This window comes from Mandrillus leucophaeus, unplaced genomic scaffold (assembly GCF_000951045.1).
Source record: "Mandrillus leucophaeus isolate KB7577 unplaced genomic scaffold, Mleu.le_1.0 Scaffold56, whole genome shotgun sequence".
NCBI lineage: Eukaryota > Metazoa > Chordata > Mammalia > Primates > Cercopithecidae > Mandrillus > Mandrillus leucophaeus.
In genome coordinates, this window is record NW_012106030.1 from 2,338,213 (window position 1) to 2,359,698 (window position 21,486).

The 21,486-nt window shown below is 39.6% G+C and overlaps 1 protein-coding gene across 2 annotated transcripts in view; it reads left to right on the plus strand.

Annotated features, from left to right (window-relative positions):
• The first annotated feature begins 1,621 nt into the window (after positions 1-1,621).
• The window catches only part of CDKAL1 (CDK5 regulatory subunit associated protein 1-like 1), a 743,372-nt gene continuing 723,507 nt past the window's right edge, over positions 1,622-21,486 (plus strand). Inside the window, exons 1-4 of one of the 2 annotated variants that reach the window (XM_011998164.1) lie at positions 1,622-1,739; positions 2,507-2,550; positions 13,208-13,385; positions 15,464-15,576. In XM_011998164.1, the coding sequence (XP_011853554.1) occupies positions 13,213-13,385; positions 15,464-15,576 (286 nt within the window). In that variant the 5' untranslated portion in view covers positions 1,622-1,739; positions 2,507-2,550; positions 13,208-13,212. The remainder of the gene's footprint in view (positions 1,740-2,506; positions 2,551-13,207; positions 13,386-15,463; positions 15,577-21,486) is intronic. The other variant, XM_011998165.1, reaches the window with a different exon arrangement.

Genomic DNA, 21,486 nt, shown 5'->3' on the forward strand with positions numbered 1-21,486 from the left:
AACGTAAGCACAGGTTATGTGTTAGTGCGATTGCAACCAAGAAGACAATCCAGGTCCTACTTTTGGTCTAGTGAAAGAGATGGAACTAAATGGGTTTGGTGGTGTGCCCGTGTAGTCCCACAGCTACTTGGGAGACTAAGGCATGAGAATCTCTTGAGGCTAGGAGGCGGAGGTTGCAGTGAGCTGTCATTGTAACACTGCACTCCAGTCTGGGTGACAGAAGAAGCCCGTATCTTAAAAAAAAAAAAAAAAAAAAAAGTAGGGCAACATAAATACACAATTTTAATTCAGGTGGGTAAAGACAATAGTGGATCCCAGGGCACTGTTTAGATTATGTTATGGACATGAATAAACAGAGAAAAGGGTGGCTTTTTTTCTTAAAAATATTTTAGAGACAGGGTCTCACTGTGTTGCCCAGGCTGTTTTCAAACTTCTGAGCTCAAGTGATCCTCCCACATCAGCCTCTTGAGTAGATGGATGGCATTTTAATTAGATGAAATTGTACTAGCAGAAGCATTTGCAAAACAAAGTAATTGCCCCAAATCACTGTGAAACCCTAAGTCAGGCATTAAACTCACGATTTCTGACCCTTGTTCACGAACTACTGCCTCCTATTGCCTTTACTTTTTTAAGTAAAGATATTCTTCTGGTAAACGCATGGTCAAATACAGTGTCTTGGGTAATGAATACTGAAGTGAGATAACATATGTGGAGCAAGCGGGTGAGAATTCGTATTCCATGAAAGTATTTTCTTTTTTTTTTTTTTTTTGAGACGGAGTCTTGCTCTGTCGCCCAGGCTGGAATGCAGTGGCCGGATCTTAGCTCACTGCAAGCTCCGCCTCCCGGGTTTACGCCATTCTCCTGCCTCAGCCTCCCAAGTAGCTGGGACTACAGGCGCCCGCCACCTCGTCCGGCTAGTTTTTTTTGTATTTTTTAGTAGAGACGGGGTTTCACCGTGTTAGCCAGGATGGTCTCGATCTCCTGACCTCGTGATCCGCCCGTCTCTGCCTCCCAAAGTGCTGGGATTACAGGCTTGAGCCACCGCGCCCGGCCGAAAGTATTTTCTTTCCATAGGTGTCTGCTAAACTACCATCTAAGTTTTCCAAAACAAAAAACAAAAAAACTTGCGTGGTGGTAAATAATGTATATTAAGCGAAACCTACCAACTGACCTTTATCCTTTCCTTCCTGTTTTTTAATATTAAAGAAGAGACCTCTTCACAAACGATTGAGGAGGCTAGTAAAATGCAGTGAAAAGAGCAAGTTCTTTGGGAGTCAGACAGCATCGGATCCAGCCCACGGGGCAGCACGACTAGTAGAGTAACTTAGATTAAGTCCTTAAACTTCCAGTGTCCGCTTTTGTAAAATGGGAATAATAACAATAAATAAATAGTGAAATAATGTTTATGCAAAGTACTTAGCACAGTGTCTAACACATAAGAGCTTAGGAGAAGTTGGCTATTAAGCGTTTCTAGGAACCCGAGGACTTGGGGTTGTTATTTTAGTTCTTGGAATCAAAGGAACTTGAAGCGTAATCATTCCTAAACTAAGTTAAACCAGAACCAGCCCTTTCAGCAATGATGTAATTTGATCTCTTCGGGCCACCGTCGCTGAGCATGCGTAAATAAACGTGGCGGGACGTATGTGTCATGGCGCTCTCCATCTAAAGTCTGTGCAGCTTCCGGAGAGTGGCGGGTTGATTCTCTCACTTTGGACTGGTTTTTACTTCTCGACTTCTGGGTAAGGGTGGCGGTTGGGTCCATGTGGGGCAGAGTGTGGCGACGGCTCCTTTTATGGCAAGCCTTATTTCTCCAGTTTCAGTCTTTCTTGGGCTGTTTGCAAAATTGTTTCGCAGTTAAAAGGGGATTTGCCAGCTGGGATGGGGGAATTGGGAGGCAGATGGGGCTTCCAGGAGCGAGGGTAGGGTCGTTGGCCTCAGGTGTCGCTCTCCAGTTAGTAATATTTTGGGCACCTCGTTCCTTATTGTCAAATTTAACTTCATTTGTTCTCCCACTTTATACCTTAGTGAATTTGTAGATGTGACAGGGCTTTCGCAGTTACATAGCTTTCCCAGATCAGTATCTTAAGAATTTAAGCTGAAGTTATTGAGAAAAGCAGATGTCTTGCTTTTTCACTTTTCGTTCTTCTTTGCTCATAAAACCTTTTTCTGAATCTCGGGACGACAGTTATCTTTCGAATGGAACGTGATCTGGATGTCTGCCTATCTTACTGACTTATTCCTGTTTTGTAGTGGTTGGTTACTCGCACTATGCAGACGTGTTGTAGTGCTGAATACAACATTACTGCAGACACTGGATCACAGTCACGGCAGATGTCAGCACACCTGTTGTAATCAGTAAGAAGTTACAAGTAGTATGGAGCATCATTAATCCTGCTGTATAAAGCAGTCTTTTTTGGAGTCTGATTCCTTTTAAGTAAAGAATCCTTACAGTGGTTTTGTGAACTTCTTTGGTGCTTGCTTTTCCTAATCAATTTTTATTTTCCAGACTCATCTTTCAAGAGGACTTTAGACTAATTGCAGATAATTAAGGTACTGATTTATTTTAAACCTTTTATGTTTGAGTGCTGTACATATTTCTGCATGTTAGAAAATGCAGAGAGGTAGCTTAATTTCTTAGCTATTTGCCACTATCGTGTTATGGAACCATTGTCCTTTACATACCACTAAATTGAAGAGATATTTTCATTTATTTTACTTAACCTTTCGTTTTCATTCACCAGCACTGACCATGTCCACTTTTTTGACATGCCCTCTTCCTTTGCCTTCCATGGCCCATGGATTTTTTTCCTTCTCTGGTGGCTGCTTCTTGGAATCCATTATAAGCTGATTTTCCTTTATCTGAGAGTTAAATTTGGAGTCTCTCAAGTCGTGGTCTTGTACCTTCTCCTACCTCTGTTCTCTTTTTCTTTCCCTCTGGGTGATGTAATCCACATGCCTGTCAACAATTATTTGTCTTTTTGATTCTACCCATCCTAATGGGTATGAAATGGTATATTATTGTGGTTTGGATTTCCATTTCCCTGATGGTTCATTATGTTGACATCTTTTCACGTGCTTATCAGCCATTTGTATGTGTGTGTTTTTGAGACAGGGCTTCCCTGTGTCACCCAGGCCAGAGTGCAATGGCTCGATTACAACTCACTGCAGCCTTGACCACCTGGTCTCAAGTGATCCCACTTCAGCCTCCCAAGTAGCTGGGACTATAGGTGCATGCCACCATGCCCGGCTAATTTTTACTGTTTTTTTTTTTTTTTTTTTTTTTTTTTTTGTAGAGATAGGGTCTGTGTTGCCTAGGCTCTGGCCCTGTACTCCTGGTCTGAAATGATCCTCCCACCTTGACTTCCCAGTGTTGGGATTATAGGCATGAGCCACTGCACCTGGCCCATTTCTATATCTTCTTCATCTAATCTGTTTTTCCTTTTGTTGCTTGTGCTTTTGGTTTCTTAGCTAAGAAAGGAGGGCCTACTCTAACATCATAAAGATTTGTACTTTTGTTTTTTTCTAAAAGTTTCATAATGTTAGCTCCTAAATTTAGGTATTTGATCCATTTTCAGTTAATTTTTTGTATATGATGTGAAATAGAGCTCCAACTTTATTTTTTACATGTTGCTATCCAGTTGTCCCAGCATCATTTGTTGAAAAAAAACTATTCTTTCTCTGTTGAATTGTCTTGGCATCTTTGTTGAAAATCAGTTGACTAGGTTATGTATATTTGACATGCATTCTAGGTGGTTTTTATGAAAGAATAATTCTGGGACAGTGATTGTCAAACTTTAATTCAGATCAAAATCACCTAGAGGGCCTGTTAAATATTGCTAGGTTTTACTCAAAACATCTGATTCAGTATGTCTGGAGTGGGGTTCAAGAATTTTCATTTCTGGCTGGGCATGGTGGCTCATACCTGTAAACCCATACTTTGGGAGACCAAGATGGGAGGAGTTTGAGAGCAGCCTGGACAACAAAGTGAGACCTTGTTTTTACAAAAAAATTGAGAAAGAAAGAAAAAATGTTCATTTCTGACAAGTTGCCCATGATGCTACTCCAGCTGATGTGGAAATTACACTTTGAAAACTACTGGACATTGCTTTGCAACTGTGGCTGTACACATGAGAATGACTGGAAAGTTTTAAAAAGATATTGAGGCCCAGGCTCCATTCTGAGAGATTCATTCCGCTATCTTGGGGCTTAGTTGGGAATTTTCTTTTTTTTTTTTTTTTTTTTTTTTGAGACAGAGTCTTGCTCTTTTGCCCAGGCTGGAGTGCAGTGGCGTGATCTCGGCTCACTGCAAGCTTAGTTGGGAATTTTCAAAAGCTCTTCAGGTGAATAGAATGAGTGTTCAAGATTGAGAACCATTACTGTAGAATAGTGGTTCTTAATTAGGAATCTATAGTGGAATTACCTGGACAGTTTCTAGGTTCACGTGCTTCAATTCTACTCTTGGAGATTCTAATTCAGAATGGAACCTGGAGATTTGCTACGATAAAAAACTTCCCGCCGGGCGCAGTGGCTCACGCCTGTAATCCCAGCACTTTGGAAGTCGGGCGGATCACCTGAGGTCGGGAGTTCAAGACCAGCCTGACCAACATGGTGAAACCCCCGTCTCTACTAAAAATACAAAATTAGATGGGCATGGTGGCAGGTGCCTGTAATCCCAGCTACTCGGGAGGCTGAGGCAGGAGACTTGCTTGAACCCAGGAGGCACAGGTTGCAGTGAGCCGAGATTGTGCCATTGCACTCCAGCCTGGGCAACAAGAGTAAAACTCTCTCATAATTAAAAAAAAAAGAAAAAGCCTCCCTCATAACTCACCTGTGTAAGTAACTGCTGCTCTAGGATATTGCATCCTCTTTCTTACCATTTTCGGTATTTTCCTTTTCACTGACTCTATTTTTATTCCCTTTAGCAAATTTGATTTCCTCTACCTTTGAGAAAAAGTTTTAGTGATCCTTTTTCTCCATTTAGCTATTACGCTGCTTTCCTTTTATTCTCAAACTTTCATTTCCATATGATTTAATTAAAAATTTCTGAAGGCTAAACAATACCCTCTGTCAGTTTGTTCAAAGTAAAACCTTTAGCTCATTAATAGTGATGAGGGAGATTATTTAGGTACTTATGATATATAGCCAGGTTTATGCTGCATAATGCTGATATGTAGTGTTACATTTATCTTTTTTGAGTGAGTATCTCCAGGTGAAATTGCTGGCTCAAAGGATATACATATGTTTGATATATATTGTCAGGTTGCCCTCCAGAAGGGGTGTACCAGTTTTTCTATGCTTTCAGCTAACAGAGTTTTTGTCAGCTTGTTATCAGTGAGGCAGCTGAAAAATAACTTATTGTTTCAGTACTTGTTAGTGTGGTTGAGCATTCTTTCCTTTTTTTTTTTTTTTTGGCTATCTGTATCTCTTAAGTGAACTGCCTGTTTTTACTTTGCCCATTGTTTTCCAGAATGTGGTTACTTATTAGTGTCACATTAGGTTCTTGCATTGTTTGTACTTTGCCAGTGAGGCAGAGCCATAGTGGGAGGAGCATGGTGTTGAGAGGAAGCCTAGGTTCTAATTTTTAGCGCTATCAATGTACAAATCCTTTTGCCTCAGTGGACTCCAGTTCTGTAAGATAAGAAGCTTAGCAACTTCTACTTCTCTAATGATACGGGATGTCTATTGCAGTGGATTTCTTTCATTTGTCCTTTTCCTTTCTATTTCTCTTCAGTGGATCCATGCACACTTGTATATGGGATGGCAAAATTGTGTAATTAAAAAATATGGCTTTTAATTAATGTTATTTAATTATTCATGATCTGTCAGTAGTTCTTCAGCATTCCGAAGGCACTACCTGGTCCTAGCCTCTCTCATTTAATTATTTCATAGAATAGTGGTGATAGAAGACATCCAAGGTTTGGCAGTGACTTCAGCTTCCCACCCAGTGTAGAATTTCCTGCTATGTCATAGAAAGACTAGCTAAATTCAACTTAAGCATTGTATTCATTCAGTCAGTAACTGTTGTGCACCTGCTATGTGTTAGGCATTGTTAGAGGCGTTGTAGAGACAGTACTGAAAAAGAGATGATGCCTCTGTGCTTAAGAAGCTTACATTGTAATGAGGAAGATACAATTATATATGTGGTGTCAGGTAGGTAAGTGCAATGAAGAAACATGAAACAGAAGCAGGGTTAGAAGCAATGAAAGTGCGGGCATGCTTGGGCAGCACGGTTATTTTAGATAAGGTAGTAGGAAAGGCCTCTCTGAGGAGGTGTTGTTTGAGTGAAGAAGTGGCTAGGAAGACATATTTATCTGGGGGCTGATATTCTGGCAGAGGAATAGCAAGTATGAAGGCTCTTGAGTCAGAAACTAATTTGGCATACTCAGAATATCTATATCCATATATTGCCTGACTGTGTAGTCTACAGTAAAAGGCTTTATTGAGAACCTGCAATGTGCTAGACATAGTTCTAGGCACCTGGGGTAAAACAGTGAATACCTCACCCAAAAACCTTTACCCTCACGGAGTATGTATTCTAGTAAGATAAACAGTTAAAACAATTATTAAAATGCTGGAAGCAGATGAGTAAGTGCTGCAGTTTTAAAAAAGGCAAGAAAGGGGCATAGGAAGAGGGTATATGGTGAGGTAGGGGTGTTGCTTGGAAAGTCCTCTCTTGTTACAGTTGAGCAAAGTCCTTAAGGGCTTGAGTGAATGAGCCATTCAGGTGTCTTGAGTAAGAGCATTCCAGGCAAGAATAAGACTATGAAATGAATGTATATCTAGTGGGTATGAAATAACAAAGCCTGCATGACTGAGGGGAGCGTGATAGGAAATGGGGCCAGAGATGGAGCAGGAGGCTGATTATATATGTCACTGCAGATCTTTGTAGTGATTTTGGCTTTTTACTCTGATATGGAATACCGCTGGAAGGGTTTGATTGAGAAGCTTGAGATGAACTTAGGTTTTAAAGGGATCCCTGACTTTTGTGCTGAAAATGTTCTTGGAGAATTAAGGATAGAAGCAAGGATACTAGGGATTGCAATAATCCAGACAAGAGTTGATGTTGGTTTGGACCAAGAGTGTAACAGTGAGTATGGTCACAAATAGAGTCTGAATATATTTTGAAGGTATAGCCAACAGGATGTTGTTGATAGGTTGGATTTGGGGTGTAAGAAGGGAGTGCAGGATTTTTGGCCTGAGCAGTAGAAGATTGGGATTCCTTTTTTTTTTTTTTTTTTTTTAGACAGAGTCTCACTCTGTTGCCCAGGCTGGGGTGCAGTGGTGAGATCTAGGCTCATTGCAACCTCCGCCTCCTGGGCTCAAGCAATACTCCTGCCTCAGCCTCCCGAGTAGCTGGGATTACAGGCACGCACCACCACGCCTGGCTAATTTTTGTATTTTTAGTAGAGATGAGGTTTCACCATGTTGGACAGGCTGGTCCCGAACTCCTGACCTCGTGATTCGCCTACCTCGGCCTCCCAAAGTGCTGGGGTTACAGGCGTGACCCACTGCGCCCAGCTAGGATTGCCTTTAAATGAAATGGGAGAAGTTGTAAGAGGATCTAGTAAGGTAGGGAGAAGATCAGGAATTCTGTTTTGACTTTGACTTTTGTTTTTTGAGATGGAGCTTTGCTCTTTGTTGCCCAGGCTGGAGTGCAGTGGTACGATCTCAGCTCACTGCAACCTCTGCCTCTCGGGTTCAAGTGATTCTCCTGTCTCAGCCTTCTGAGTAGGTGGAATTACAGGCACCCACCACCACGCCTGGCTAATTTTTGTATTTTTAGTAGAGACGGGGTGTCACCATGTTGTTCAGGCTGGCCTCCAACTCCTGACCTCAGGTTATCCACCCGCCTCAGCCTCCCAAAGTGCTGGGATTACAGGCTTGAGCCACCGCTCCCAGCCCTGTTTTAACTTTTTAAGTTTGAAGTAATTATTAGACATTCGAGCAGTGGTGTGGAATAGGCAATTGAGTGTCTGAGTCTGAAGCTCAGGGGAAGAATGGGGCTGGTTATATAAGCATATACGTAGTTGATATTTCAAGGCCATGGGACTGGATGAGGTCACCTAGGGAGTGCCTGAAACTAGAGAAGAGTTCCTGTAACAGAGCCATGGGGGCATTCTAATGGTGAGAAGTTGGAGAGATGAGCAGAGGAGACTGGAGATAGGAGAGTGTGGCATCCTGGAAACGAGTGCAGTTTCTTACTGCAGTTCTTCAGTCTTTAATAATGCACAGTGTGAATCGGTAAGAAAGCAGAATTTCCTAAATTTATTTGACCCTAGAACCATTTTTTTTTTTTTTCCCAGATAGGTAGTAGATAATTAGAACCAATATGGGAAAGATTAACCTGGTTCATTTCACCTTACCTAGATGGCTGAGTTGGCCAGGGCTCTTTTGTGCAAGGACAGAATACCCAACTCAAACTGATTTAAGCCACAGGCTCGCATGACTGGGCAGCGCAAGGCTGCATTTGGCTTCAGGCATTTGTTGGATTCAGATGCTCAAATAATGTCAGTATGGTTCTTTATCTTTCTGGCTCTTATTAGGCTTCATTCCTTAAGTAGGCTTCCTCCCTGTGGCAGACAAGATGGCTCTGGTAAGCCCCAAGTTGACATCCTCCCAACTTAGCCACTTCGGTGACAAGAGAAGCTATCTTCTGTTAACACTAGCATGAAATCCTCGCAGTGATTCTTACTGGCTAGGCTTCTCATGACCTACCCTGAACTGGTCATTGTGGCCAGGAGGATGGGTTACCCTGGCAAGCTTGGGTCACGTGCCCCATTCCAGTGTCTACGGAAAGGGAAATCTGTGATTGACTGTCTTTTTTTTTTTTTTTTTTTTTGAGACAGAGTTTCGCTTTTGTTGCCCAGGCTGGAGTACAATGGCATGATCTCGGCTAACCACAACCTCTGCCTCCGGGGTTCAAGCAAATCTCCTGTCTCAGCCTCCTGAGTAGCTGGGATTAGAGGCATGCGCCACCACGCCTGGCTAATTTTGTATTTTCAGTAGAGACAGGGTTTCTCTATGTTGGTCAGGCTGGTCGTGAACTCTCAACCTCAGGTGATCTGCCCGCCTTGGCCTCCCAAAGTGTTGAGATTACAGGCGTGAGCCACCGTGCCCGGCGATTGACAGTCTTACCATGACCATGTGATATGTATGTTAACTCTAACCCAACCAGTCCTTGATAGGTTGATGTTTGGTTTATTTCTAATCTTTTGTTCTTACTAACAATATAAAGCTATCCGAGATTTGAACACAGATTTTTCAGATTCCCAGTGCATAATTTGTCATAGCTGAAATGAGTACATTACAGAGGAAAGGAGCCTGGCTGGCAGCCACTTTATTAATTGAATGATATGAATGGAAGGATGGGAATCCAGCAAATGAGGAGAATGAAAGTTCGTCAGAAACTTTGAGGACAACTGAAAGAATGTAAGATCCTTAACACTGCAACTCAGATAAAGGAACAGTGGTCATTCAGAACACACATACTAAGTAGGTAGTAGAGTACCACACAGTGTATGGGCTTGCACTCATCTGTCATGACATCCTTGTTTAGCTTCTTTGGGCAAGTTAATTTCTCTGTGTTTCAGTTTGCTCATCTTTAAAGCAAGGATAGTAATACTATCTACCTGTTACGAGTTGTTGTGAATTGTTGATGAGATGACCCTATAAAGGACTTGCCTTGTGTCTGGATATAGTATTAGTAGTAGTACTATCAGTAAGTATATACGAGTGTATTCCTCCCCTCCTCATTTTTTTCTTAATTATTTTATTCTAACATAATTACAGCTTTACCTGCAGTTATAAAACTTATGCAGAGATCCTTGTACACTTTGCCCAGATCTCCCATTGGTAACATCTTACAAAACTATAATACAGTATCACAACCAGGATACTGACATTGATACAGTCAGGAGACAAAACATTTCCATCACCACAAGGATCCCTCATGTTGCTCTTTTACAGTCGTACCCATTCTCCTCTCACCCTATTCTTTCTTTAATCCCTGGCAACTACTATTCCATTTTCCATTTCCATAATTTTCTCATTTCAAACATGTTATATAAAAGTGATCATACAGAATGTAACCTTTTGGGACTGACTTTCTTCATTCAGCATAATTCTCTGGAGAGTCATCCAGGTTAATGCATATATCATTAGTACATTTCTTTTTATTGCTGAATAGTGTTCCATGGTATGGATGTACCATACTTTGTTTAACCATTCACTTCTGAATGGCATCCAGGTGGTTTCCAGATTTGGGCTATTACAAGGAAAGCTGGTGTAAACATTCATGTACAGGTTTTTGTCTGAATACAAGTCTTCATTTCTCTTGGATAATTGCCCAGGAGTACAATTGCTGGGTTGCATCATAGTTGCATGATTTGTTTAAGAAAATACCAAACTGTTTACTGGAGTGGCTATACCATTTTCATTCCTTCCAGGACTGTATGAATGATGCAGTGTCTTTGCATCCTTGCCAGTGTTTGGTGGTTTCACTGTTGTCTGTTTTATCCATTCTGAAAGGTGTATACTGATACCTCATTGTGGTTTTAGTTTCTATTTCTGTGGTGGTTAATATTGAATCTCTTTTCATGTGCTTATTTGCCCTCTGTATATTCTCTTGAAATGTCTTTTGTCTATTTTCTTTTTACGGTTGTGTTTTGACACTAGCCCTTTGTCAGATATGTGGTTTGCAAATATTTTCTTCCACTCTGTAGTTTGACTTCTCAGCCTCTTAAAAGGGTCTTTCTTAAAGCAAAAGTTTAAAATTTTAATGACATTCAATTTATTAATTTTTCTTTTTATGGATTGTGCTTTTGGTGTCACATCTGGGAACTTTTTACCTATCCCTAAGTCCAAAAGATTTTCTCCTGTGATTTTTTTCTACAAGTTTTATAATTTTATGTTTTACTTTTACTTTTTTTTTTTTGAGACAGAGTCTCGCTCTGTCACCCAGGCTGGAGTGCAGTGGTGTGATCTTGGCTCACTGCAACCTCTGCCTTGTGGGTTCAAGCAATTCTCCTGGTTCAACCTCCCAAGTAGCTGGGATTACGGGCATACACCAACACACTCAGCTAATTTTTTGTATTTTTAGTAGATATGTGGTTTCACCATGTTGGCCAGGCTGCTCTTGAACTCCTGACCTCAAGTGATCCACCCGTCTCAGCCTCCCAGAGTGCTGGGATTACAGGTGTGAGCCACCGCGCCTGGCGTATGTTTTACATTTAAGTCTGTGATCCATTTTGAATTAATTTTTGTATAAGGTGCAAGACTTAGGTCAAGGTTCAGTTTTTGCCTGTAAAAGTGCACTTGCTCCAGTACGAATTGTTTAAAAAGCAATCTTCCCTTCATTTAATTGGTTTTGTGAAATATTTGTGTAGGTCTGTTTCTGGGTTTATTGTTATGTTCCATTGATCTATATTTCTATCCCTCTGCCAATACTACTATCTCAATTATAGCTATCTAATAAGTCTTACAATTGGGTAGACCAATTCTTCTTACTTTACTCTTTTCAAAATCGTTTTAAATATATTAGTTTCTGTACATTTCCATATAAAATTTAGGACAGTCTTGTCTATACCTACAAAAAAATCTTTCCGAGATTTTGATAGGGATTATTTTAAACTTGTGTGTCAATTTGGTCTCCACTGACACTGCAGAACTTCATCACTGGTTGGGTGGTTGGTTTGAACATCCAGGATCCCTCCGGGGCCTTCTCGGATTCTATGCTAGTGGAGTGTGTTAGGGTGCTTGATTGTAGGTGGAAGTCAGAGCTCCCCGCTTGTCCTTTGTAGTGTGCCTGGGGGTGGGATTACAGTTTTTTTGGGCTGTGTGTGTGTGTTTGTGTTTGGCTGGAGTAGAATGATCATTATCTAAAACTTTTCTGTCTTCCTAGGCTGCCCTTTGTATAGTTCTTTAATGAGAAAGCAGGCTTTTATTGGGGGGTTTTATCGTTGGCATCTCTTGCCATTTCTGATTGCTGGGATCTTCAGTTCCATGTGTGAGCTGTAGGAGGCCAAAGAAAACCCAAGGAACTCATCATCATATTCTTTGGGTCCTGAGGTTCGTAGCCAGTCTGCCTTCTTCTGTCTACCTTTCAGAGTCTTCTTATGCTTCTTTTATATATAATGTCCTGAGTTTTATTTGTATTTTGCTGGCGGGGCAGGGAAAAATGTGCTTTTCTTCTTGCAAGCTGTGTCCACATTTTCTTTTTTTAATTACAAAAATTTTGATGATTTAGAAAAATCGTCTGGGATAATGAACATGAACCTACCTATTTTCTAGTTTTAAGAGTTGTAAATTCTTTTTAGTATGTCTTAATCTGTTTTTTCTTTTTTTTTTTTTTTGAGATGGAGTTTCACTCTGTTGCCCAGGCTGGAGTGCAAGGGTGCACTCTTAACTCACTGCATCCTCTGCCTCCTGGGTTCTAGCAATTCTCCTTCCTCAGCCTCCTGAGTAGCTGAAACTACAGGTGTACACCACCATGCCCACCTAAATTTTGTACTTTTAAAAGAGATGGGGTTTCACCGTGTTGGCCAGGCTGGTCTCAAACTCCTGACCTCAGGTGATACACCGGCCTTGGCCTCCCAAAGTGCTGGGATTACAGGCATAAGCCACCGTGCCCAGCCAGTCTGTTTTTTTCTGAGGTCCTTTTAAAGTAAATTATAGACATAATGACATTTCACTTTTAAATATTCAGTATGCATCTCTAAAAAATAAAATTTTTGAATATAAGGACAATACTTTATATCGAATGATTTATAGTAACATCTTCATATTATCTAATATCCAGCTCATATTCTGATGTCCTTAGTTTTTCCCAAAATTTCTTAGAGCTTGACAGACAAAGAAAGATACAATCAAGAACATGAATTGCCTTTAGTTGTTAGGCTTTTACGCTTCGTGTAATCTGAAACAGTTCCTCTCCTACATGACATTGATTTGTTGAAGAAATAGTTCCTGTTGAACCTTGGAATGTCCCATTGTCATTAGGGTTTTATCTGATTGTTTCCTTGTGTTTCTTTTTTCAATGTACCCAAGATAGTACTTCATCCTTGTGTTTCTTTATCTCTTGTATTTTCTATAAATTTGAAGTTAGATCCAAAGGCTTGATTGATTCAAATTTGGTGAGAATATTTCATAAATGATGATACGCTAAGCAGATTTTTGTAAGTTGATTTTATTTATAACTTTTATGTGGTAGAGAATATGCCTTCTGCATCCTGTGATACACTACTGGGTGACATAGAAGATATTGTGTCTCATGAAGATTCAAAACCACAAGATAGGCATTTTGTAAGAAAGGATGTTGTCCCGAAGGTACGAAGGCGAAATACCCAAAAATATTTGCAAGAGGAAGAAAACAGTCCACCAAGTGACAGGTAAGCTTTGTTCCTTGAAATTATATTCATTTTCTTTTTTTTCTTTTTTGAGACAGAGTCTTGCTCTGTCGCCCAGGCTGGAGTGCAGTGGTGTAATCTCGGTTCACTGCAACCTCTGCCTCCCGGGTTCAAGCGATTCTCCTGTCTCTGCCTCCCTAGTGACTGGGATTACAGGCACACACCACCATGCCCAGCTATTTTTTGTATTTTTAGTAGATACAGGGTTTCACCATGTTGGCCAGGCTGGTCTTAAACTCCTGACCTCAGATGATCCGCCGATCTCGGCCTCCCAAAGTGCTGGGATTACTGGCGTGAGCCACTGAGCATGGCCGAAATTATGTTCATTTTCATTTCAGGAAGAAGCTGACACTACTGGTCTGTGTGATTATATATAATGTCTCTTCATTAGACTTTTTGAACTTTTGATAGGAAATACAAGTTGAGTATCACTTATCTGAAATGCTTGAGACCAGAAGTGTTTCAGATATCACATTTTTTTTGGACTTCGGAATATTTGTATTACATACTTTCCAGTTGAGTATTCCTAATCCAAACATCTGAAATGCTCCAGTGAGCATCCTTTGAGTATCATTTTGGTGCTCAAAAAGTTTCAGATTTTAGAGCATTGTGGATTTTGAATTTTTGAATTAAAGAAACTCAACCTATATGTTGATTTTTTTTTGTTTGAATGATTTTAAATCTGGCAAGGTAATTAGTTAAAAAGAAATGCAATGTCAAATTGGATGTTCCTAGAAGATAGCTTGGGGCAATAGGAATCTCTTTGATATTACTGTAGTTGATATGTAAGTCTGTGTTACCTCCAAATAAAATTTTTACTGGAGTTTGTGATTCTTATGAGACAGTAGTATTTTGGACATTTGAATTTTCTTAGCTGATTTTCAAATACCTATGGATCAGATAAAGGCAGTGGGCACAAATAAATTATTGCCCTATTTACACTATTATAGTAGATCTCTAGTCCGTGAAATTTTGATACAACCTAACCAGAAAGGATAATCTAATTACATGGTTTTAATAAGCCTGTATTTGTTTGTCTAGTAAACTGCTAAAATTTATAATATACTTATTTTGTTGGGGAACTAAGCTTTTAAGTTCTTTGAATTTAACATTTGCTTATATTTTAATGACTGAAGTTTATAAAATTTGTCCTAAATGTATCCTTAAGGTAATTTCTATTTGCTTATAAATTATTAGAGTAATCCAAGTTGAAAGCCCCTCCTTTTTTTTCACTAAAAATACTACCTTTTTTTTAGAATTCTGATTTTATAGAGTGCTTTTAATAATGCCTTAGGATGACAGTTTTTAACTTTGATTAAGTTATTTATATCTATAAGTTTTAAGGAAGCTAAAGATTGCAACTAGTATATAGCAGTTTGTAAACAGACATACTTTTCTTTATTTGCCGTTGCTGCTAGAACCACTTTCTTTCCTATTGTTAGTATGTACCTTTCTAGGAGTTGAACTTAGTGTTAGTAAGTTAGTGTATGAATTTAAAATACAATTCAGAGAAAAAGGAGATATTTTTTATGTAGAGTCTTCTTAGAATTCTGTGGTTATTTTATCTTGATTTTAGACTTTTGATATAACAGCAGATTTTGAGTTAAGTTAGCGCATTTAATGAATATCTCTTGAATGGATTGTAGTGAGTTTGTTTTTTGTGTAATATATCTTAAAATCATCTAGTGGTTTTTATTTTAAAAATTACTCAGTGAGGCTGGGCGTAGTGGTGGCTCACACCTGTAATTCCAGCACTTTGGGAAACAAGGTGGGAAGATCACTTGAGCCCAGGAGTTCAAGATCAGCCTGGAGAGCATAGTGGGACACTGTCTCTACAAAAAATAAAAAAATTAACAGGTGTGTTGGTGCATGCCTATAGTCCTAGCTACTTACGAGGCTGAGATGGGAGGATCCCTTAAGCCTGGGAGGTTGAGGTTGCAGTGAGCCGTGGTCACACAGCTGCACTGCAGCCTGGGCAACAGAGCAAGACCCTGGGTCAAAAAAGAAAAAATCACTCAATGAAACTTACTTTTTTTTTTTTTTAATTGATTCCTTAACAGCACTATTCCAGGCATACAGAAAATTTGGATACGAACATGGGGTTGTTCTCATAATAATTCAGATGGAGAATATATGGCTGGACAGCTAGCTGCTTATGGCTATAAAATTACAGGTAATGAGATCTATAATATATTGTATTGATTAAATTTTTCAGAATTAAGTTTTTTAGAGATAAATATTTTAGCTTAGCAGTTAAAGGGTATTTTAGCATGACAATGATTGTTAAGGTGAAACACTGATAGCTATTACACATTGTGTAGATAACTATGGATGTCATATTTAAAAAAGCTTTTTAATTTGAAGTAAGTTTAGACTTCTGGAAAAGTAGTAAAATTACAGAGTTCACATATGCCCATCACCAGGCTTCCCCTGATACTAGCATCTTACATAGTTGTAATATCATTAATAAACCAGGAAATTAACCTTAGTGCATTTCTGAGATCTAAACTGTAGATCGCATTTGAATTCTACCAGTTTTCCCATTAACTTCCTTTTTCTGTCCCAAGATCTAATCTTGGGTCCCGCCTTACATTTAGTTTCATGTCCCCTTAGTTTCCTCCAATCTGTGACAGTTTCTTAATTTTTTTCTTGTCTTCTGTGACCTTGACACTTCTGAAGAAAACATTGCCTTGATATTTCTGATGAAAATGATTATTATGTAGAATGTCCTTCAACTCGAATTTGTCTTTTTCTCATGATTAGAATGAGGTTCTGGATTTTTGGCAAGGAGAGCACAGAAACGATACTATATTTTTCTCAGTGCGTCATATCGGGGTCATGATGTCAGTGTGTCTTATACTGGTACACTAACCCATGTCTGCTAGGTTTCTCTCCAATACAGTAACTGTTTTTCTCATTACAGCTAATAAATATCCTATTTCTCCTCAACCTTTGGCCTGTTAATTTTAGTACCTACTGGTGGATCTTGTCTGCAACAGTTATTACTGTGTTGTTTACTTAATGGTGATTTTCTGCTATCTTATTTTCTTTACATTTTTATTTATTTATTTATTTATTTTGAGATGAGGTCTCTCTTTTCTCCAGTCTGGAGAGCAGTGGCACAATCTCAGCTCACTGCATCCTCTGCCTCCCGGGTTCAAGCGATTCTTCTGCCTCAGCCTCCCGAGTAGCTGGAATTACAGGCATACGCCACCACGCCTGGCTAACTTTTGTATTTTTAGTAGAGACGGGGTTTCACCATGTTGGCCAGGCTGGTCTCGAACTCCTGAGCTCAAGTGATCCACTCGCCACGGCCTCCCAAAGTGTTGGGATTACAGGCGTGAGCCACTACGCCCAGCCTCCTCTTTACATTTATTAATTGGAGTTTTTCTCTAAGGAAGAGCTGTCCATTCTTCTCCATCTTAATTAATTAATTAATTATTATTATTATTTTTTTTTGAGACAGAGTCTTGCTTTGTTGCCCAGGCTGGAGTGCAGTGTGGTGATCTCGGCTCACTGTAACCTCTGCCTTCCAGGTTCAAGGGATTCTCCCGACTCAGCCTCCCAAGTAGCTGGGATTATAGGCATGTGCCACCACACCAGGCTAATTTTTTGTGTTTTTTTGGAGATGGAATTTCACCATGGTAGCCAGGCTGGTCTCGACCTCCTGATCTCAGGTGATTTACCCGCCTCGGCCTCCAAAAGTCCTGGGATTACAGGCATGAGCCACCGCGCCCGCCCATCTTAGTTATTTCTATCAGTACAGACTCATGGATATTTATTTTATTCTGTGGATACAGTCTGATACTATCATTATTATGCTGCCTGTTGTTCCAATGCTGGCCATTAGGACCTTGTTCCGGCTGGCTCCTGTGTCTTCTCAGCATGCCCCCACCTTTTTTTTTGAGCACTTTTTTATTTTCTGGAACCACAAAATGTTCTAATCTCTCCTTATATTTTCCCTTCCCCAGCCTTGGAAGCAAGCAGTTTTCCAAGGAGTCCTGATTGTTTTCATTAAGAGAATGGCATTTAGAAAAGGGGATCTGGGCAGTCAATATGCTTGCTCATTGCCACCGTGAGATGTCGCTGCTGTGAGGTCCTCTTGGGGAATAGAGTAGGAATTATGTATGTATAGTAACCCACACATAAGTGCACATCTGTAGCTGTTTCTGTATCTGTCTGTTATGTGTACTAAATGAGACTATAATTAGAATGCTTTGTGACAGGCACTGACCCGGTGGTTTATGTATGTTATGTTGCTTAGTCCCTGGGTAGGAGGAAATATTGGCACCCCTACTTTACAGTTGAGAAAGGAGAGGTTGTGTCTTTTTTTTTTTGAGACAAAATCTTGCTTTGTCGCCCAGGCTGGAGTGCAGTGGCGCAATCTCGGCTCACTGCAAGCTCCGCCTCACGGGTTTAAGGGATTCTCCTGGCTCAGCCTTCAGAGTAGCTGGGACTACAGGTGCCCGCCACCACGTGTGGCTAATTTTTTGTATTTTTAGTAGAGACAAGGTTTCACCGTGTTAGCCAGGATGGTCTCAATCTCCTGACCTGGTGATCCGCCTGCCTTGGCCTCCCAAAGTGCTAGGATTACAGGCGTGAGCCACTGCGTCTGGCCTAAAATATCTTATGTTATTGATTTTGTATTTTTTTATAATGTATTCTTTAGTTGGCAAAATGAGTCTTAGTATTTCTGTCCTTTAAGTTAAAAATACTCAAAATATGCTTTCAGAATTACTTCCCTATATTCATTAGTAATTTTTAGTATAATTTAGCCTGGGTTTGCCTTACTGTATTTGATGGTGTAGTTTGAGTGTTGAGAAAATAGAATTTATTTATTGATTTATATTTATTTATTTTTGAGATGGTTCTCACTATGTTTGCCCAGGATGGCCCCAAGCTCCTGGGCTCAAGTGGTCCTTCTACCTCAGCCTTCCCAGTAGCTGGGACTATAGTCGTGTGCCTGGCTAAGAAAATACCCTCAGAAAAAAAAAGTAAAATAAAATTTGAAAAAGGCTGTGTGTGTTGGCTCATGCCTGCTGCAACCCCAGCACTTTGGAGGCCAAGGTGAGAGGGTGGGAGGGTCACTTGAACCCAGGAGTTTAAGACTAGTGTTGGCAACATAGTGAGACCCTGGCCCTGCAAAAATACTTAAAAAGTAGCCAGGCATGTTTTCTTCACCTCGTAGTCCCAGCTAGTTGAGAGGATGACGTGGTAGCGTCGCGTGAGCCTGAGAGGTAGAGGCTGGAGTGAGGTGTGATCGTGCTCGGCACTTCAGCCTGGGCAACAGAGCAAGATCCTATCTCAAAAAAAAAAAAAAAAGTCCCTGAGATAATTTCCTAAAACATTCAGGAAAATCAGATATTAACTTTTTCTATGTCATATTAAATATTTAATACATTTTAATTAAATTTTAATCCATTAGCAGTTTGTGTTTCGTGTTGTAACAGTACTCATCTGTATAAAATAACAGTCCTGGTATGTTTATACAAGAATATTAGGTTTTGTTATATACACCTAATTTTGTTTCTTATTTGGGAATAGTTAAAAAGAGAAAATAAGGAAGTAATGACTTGAATGTGAAAATTCTTTTGCTAATGTAGCATAGTCTGTTACTTTTATATATTGTATTATATATATTTGTATTAATTTTATAAACTATTGATTGTTCCTACTTTAGAAATTCATAGTTGTTGATTCCAGCCTGGCTTGCATGCAGCAGACTGTGGGGAATACGTTCTTCATTAGTCTAGGTGCTATAAGCCCAGGAAATATAAACAGAATTAGCGTTGATAAGACATTTGAGAAGGAAATCTCTACAGATTTTATATTTAAAGATTTGGTATGAATGACTTCTGGATTACCTATGCCAGTAGTCACTTTCATTACTGTGGAATAATGAGAATTTATAAAGTTTATTATGGCTTACTAATTGATAATGTTTTTGTTAGTCAAATGGAAACCTAAAATATTAAATGTATAATATAAAATAGGTATAAAATATAGATTATGTATAATATATGTGGAGATTATTGAAAACAGAATGCAGATACATTATATCAAAATTAGTTCTCAGTAGTCATAGATATTTTTACTATTTGGGGAAGAAAGATTATGTGGGTATATATTTGAAATTGCCGCTTTTAAATATGCAAATTCAGGATATAATTATTCTGTATTAAAACTCCATAAGGCCAGGTGTGGTGGCTCATGCCCATAATCCCAGCACTTGGGGGGGCTGAAGGGGGGCAGATAACCTGAGATCAGGAGTTTGAGATCATCCTGGCCAACGTGGCAAAACCCCATCTCTACTAAAAATACAAAAATTAGCCAGGTGTGGTGGCACATGCCTGTAATCCCAGCTACTTGGGAGGCTGAGGCAGGAGAATTGCTTGAACCCGGGAGGCAGAGGTTGCCGTGAGCTGAGATTGCCCCACTGCATTCCAGCCTGGGTGACAGAGTGAGACTCTGTCTCAAAAAACAAACAAAACAACTTCATACAGCGAACTGTCAGAGCAGTTCGCTGTTGTTCATTGCCTCTTTTCAAACCCTTTTTTATTTTGAAGAAAAAGGTGGCTCATAACTTTTTTGTGACGTAGTCTCACTCTGCCGCCCAGGCTGGAGGGCAGTAGCATCATCTTGGCTTACTGCAACCTCTGCCTTCTGGGTTCAAGTGATTCGCCTGCTTCAGCCTCCTGAGTAGCTGGGATCACAGCTGTGATCCCAGTGTGTGGTACCACGACTGACTAATTTTTGTATTTTTAGTATTGATGGGGTTTTGCCATGTTGGCCAGACTGGTCTCTAACTCCTGGCCTCAAGTGATCTGCCTGCTTTGGCCTCCCAAAGTGCTGGGATTACAGGCATGAGCCACTGTGTTTAGGCAGCTTTTAGATAAACTATTACAAAATTGTGCCTGCTTGTCTCTCATTCAAGGAATAAAACCTACTGAGGAGAAATGATGTTAGCCCCTAAAACTCAGAACAATTACTTGTATTGTGGGTACATGGATGTGTGATATCATTAGATTAGCATCTTGGGAAGCAATTAAACTTTCCTGTGAGCACCATGGCTTTTTAAAGAAATGAATGTGTTCTCCAAGTAGGCAGTTTTTATAGATTAAACTTTTTTTTCCAGTAATAATTATTGTTTTTGTATTTTTCCCTTGGGAGATGTTGGTAAATTGTTTTCAGTGTCCTCATTGGTGGCAAATCTTCATATCTTGAGAATACATTTAGTATTAGAAAATGGCCACATCTAGTATTAGAAAATGGCCAAATCTGGTGAATAAGATATGTGCTATGATGTTGAACAATGCTGTTTTAGTTGAAAATAAATTTTGTTTAAGTGATTCTAAAGACAGTTCTAAAAGAGTTCTGAAAGAGTAGCTGTGATTCTTACACTTTTTGGATCTCTTTAGCACCTCACAATTCTTACACAATCTTGTTAAGGAATTCGTAACCACTCCCTAGCCCAATAGTGGAATAAAGGTATATAGGCTTCCAAGGTGACTGCTTTGGGAACAGTCCTCATTTAGATACAGCTGTGTTAGATACAGCTGTGTTATGTTTAGTTTGCAGCCACGCCTGGTGTGAATGAATATTGTATGTGCTTTTTGGTTAGCTGGAAAAAAAAGTCCATTCAAAGACCATTGACTGAGACTGTAGCTCATAAACACTCAAGAATAATGGTGTTATGTGTATGAAATATTTGTGGACATGCTTACCTAAGTCAGAATAGAGTGTTTAGCCTGGATGCCCACATTTTCAGAACAGTTATTTAAAAATTGCTGAGCTGTTAACATTCTTGATAGTTTATTTGTATATTTGTATATAGTTTATTCATTTGGCAAACATTCTGTGAACATGATATGTGTTATAGAGTAGAGTGTTAAAGAGGTGTGAAGATATGAAAATGAACTAGCCATGGATTCCAGCAGACAAGAAAATTATTCTTTTTTGGCAAAGGAAAGGCCTTCATATTCTATGTTAAATCCTAGAAGTTGTTTTAGGAAATGCTTAGTCTCATCATGTATTCTTTCACTCTTTGTAATATCGAAGGTAGGACCTGCTTTATTTTTTTATT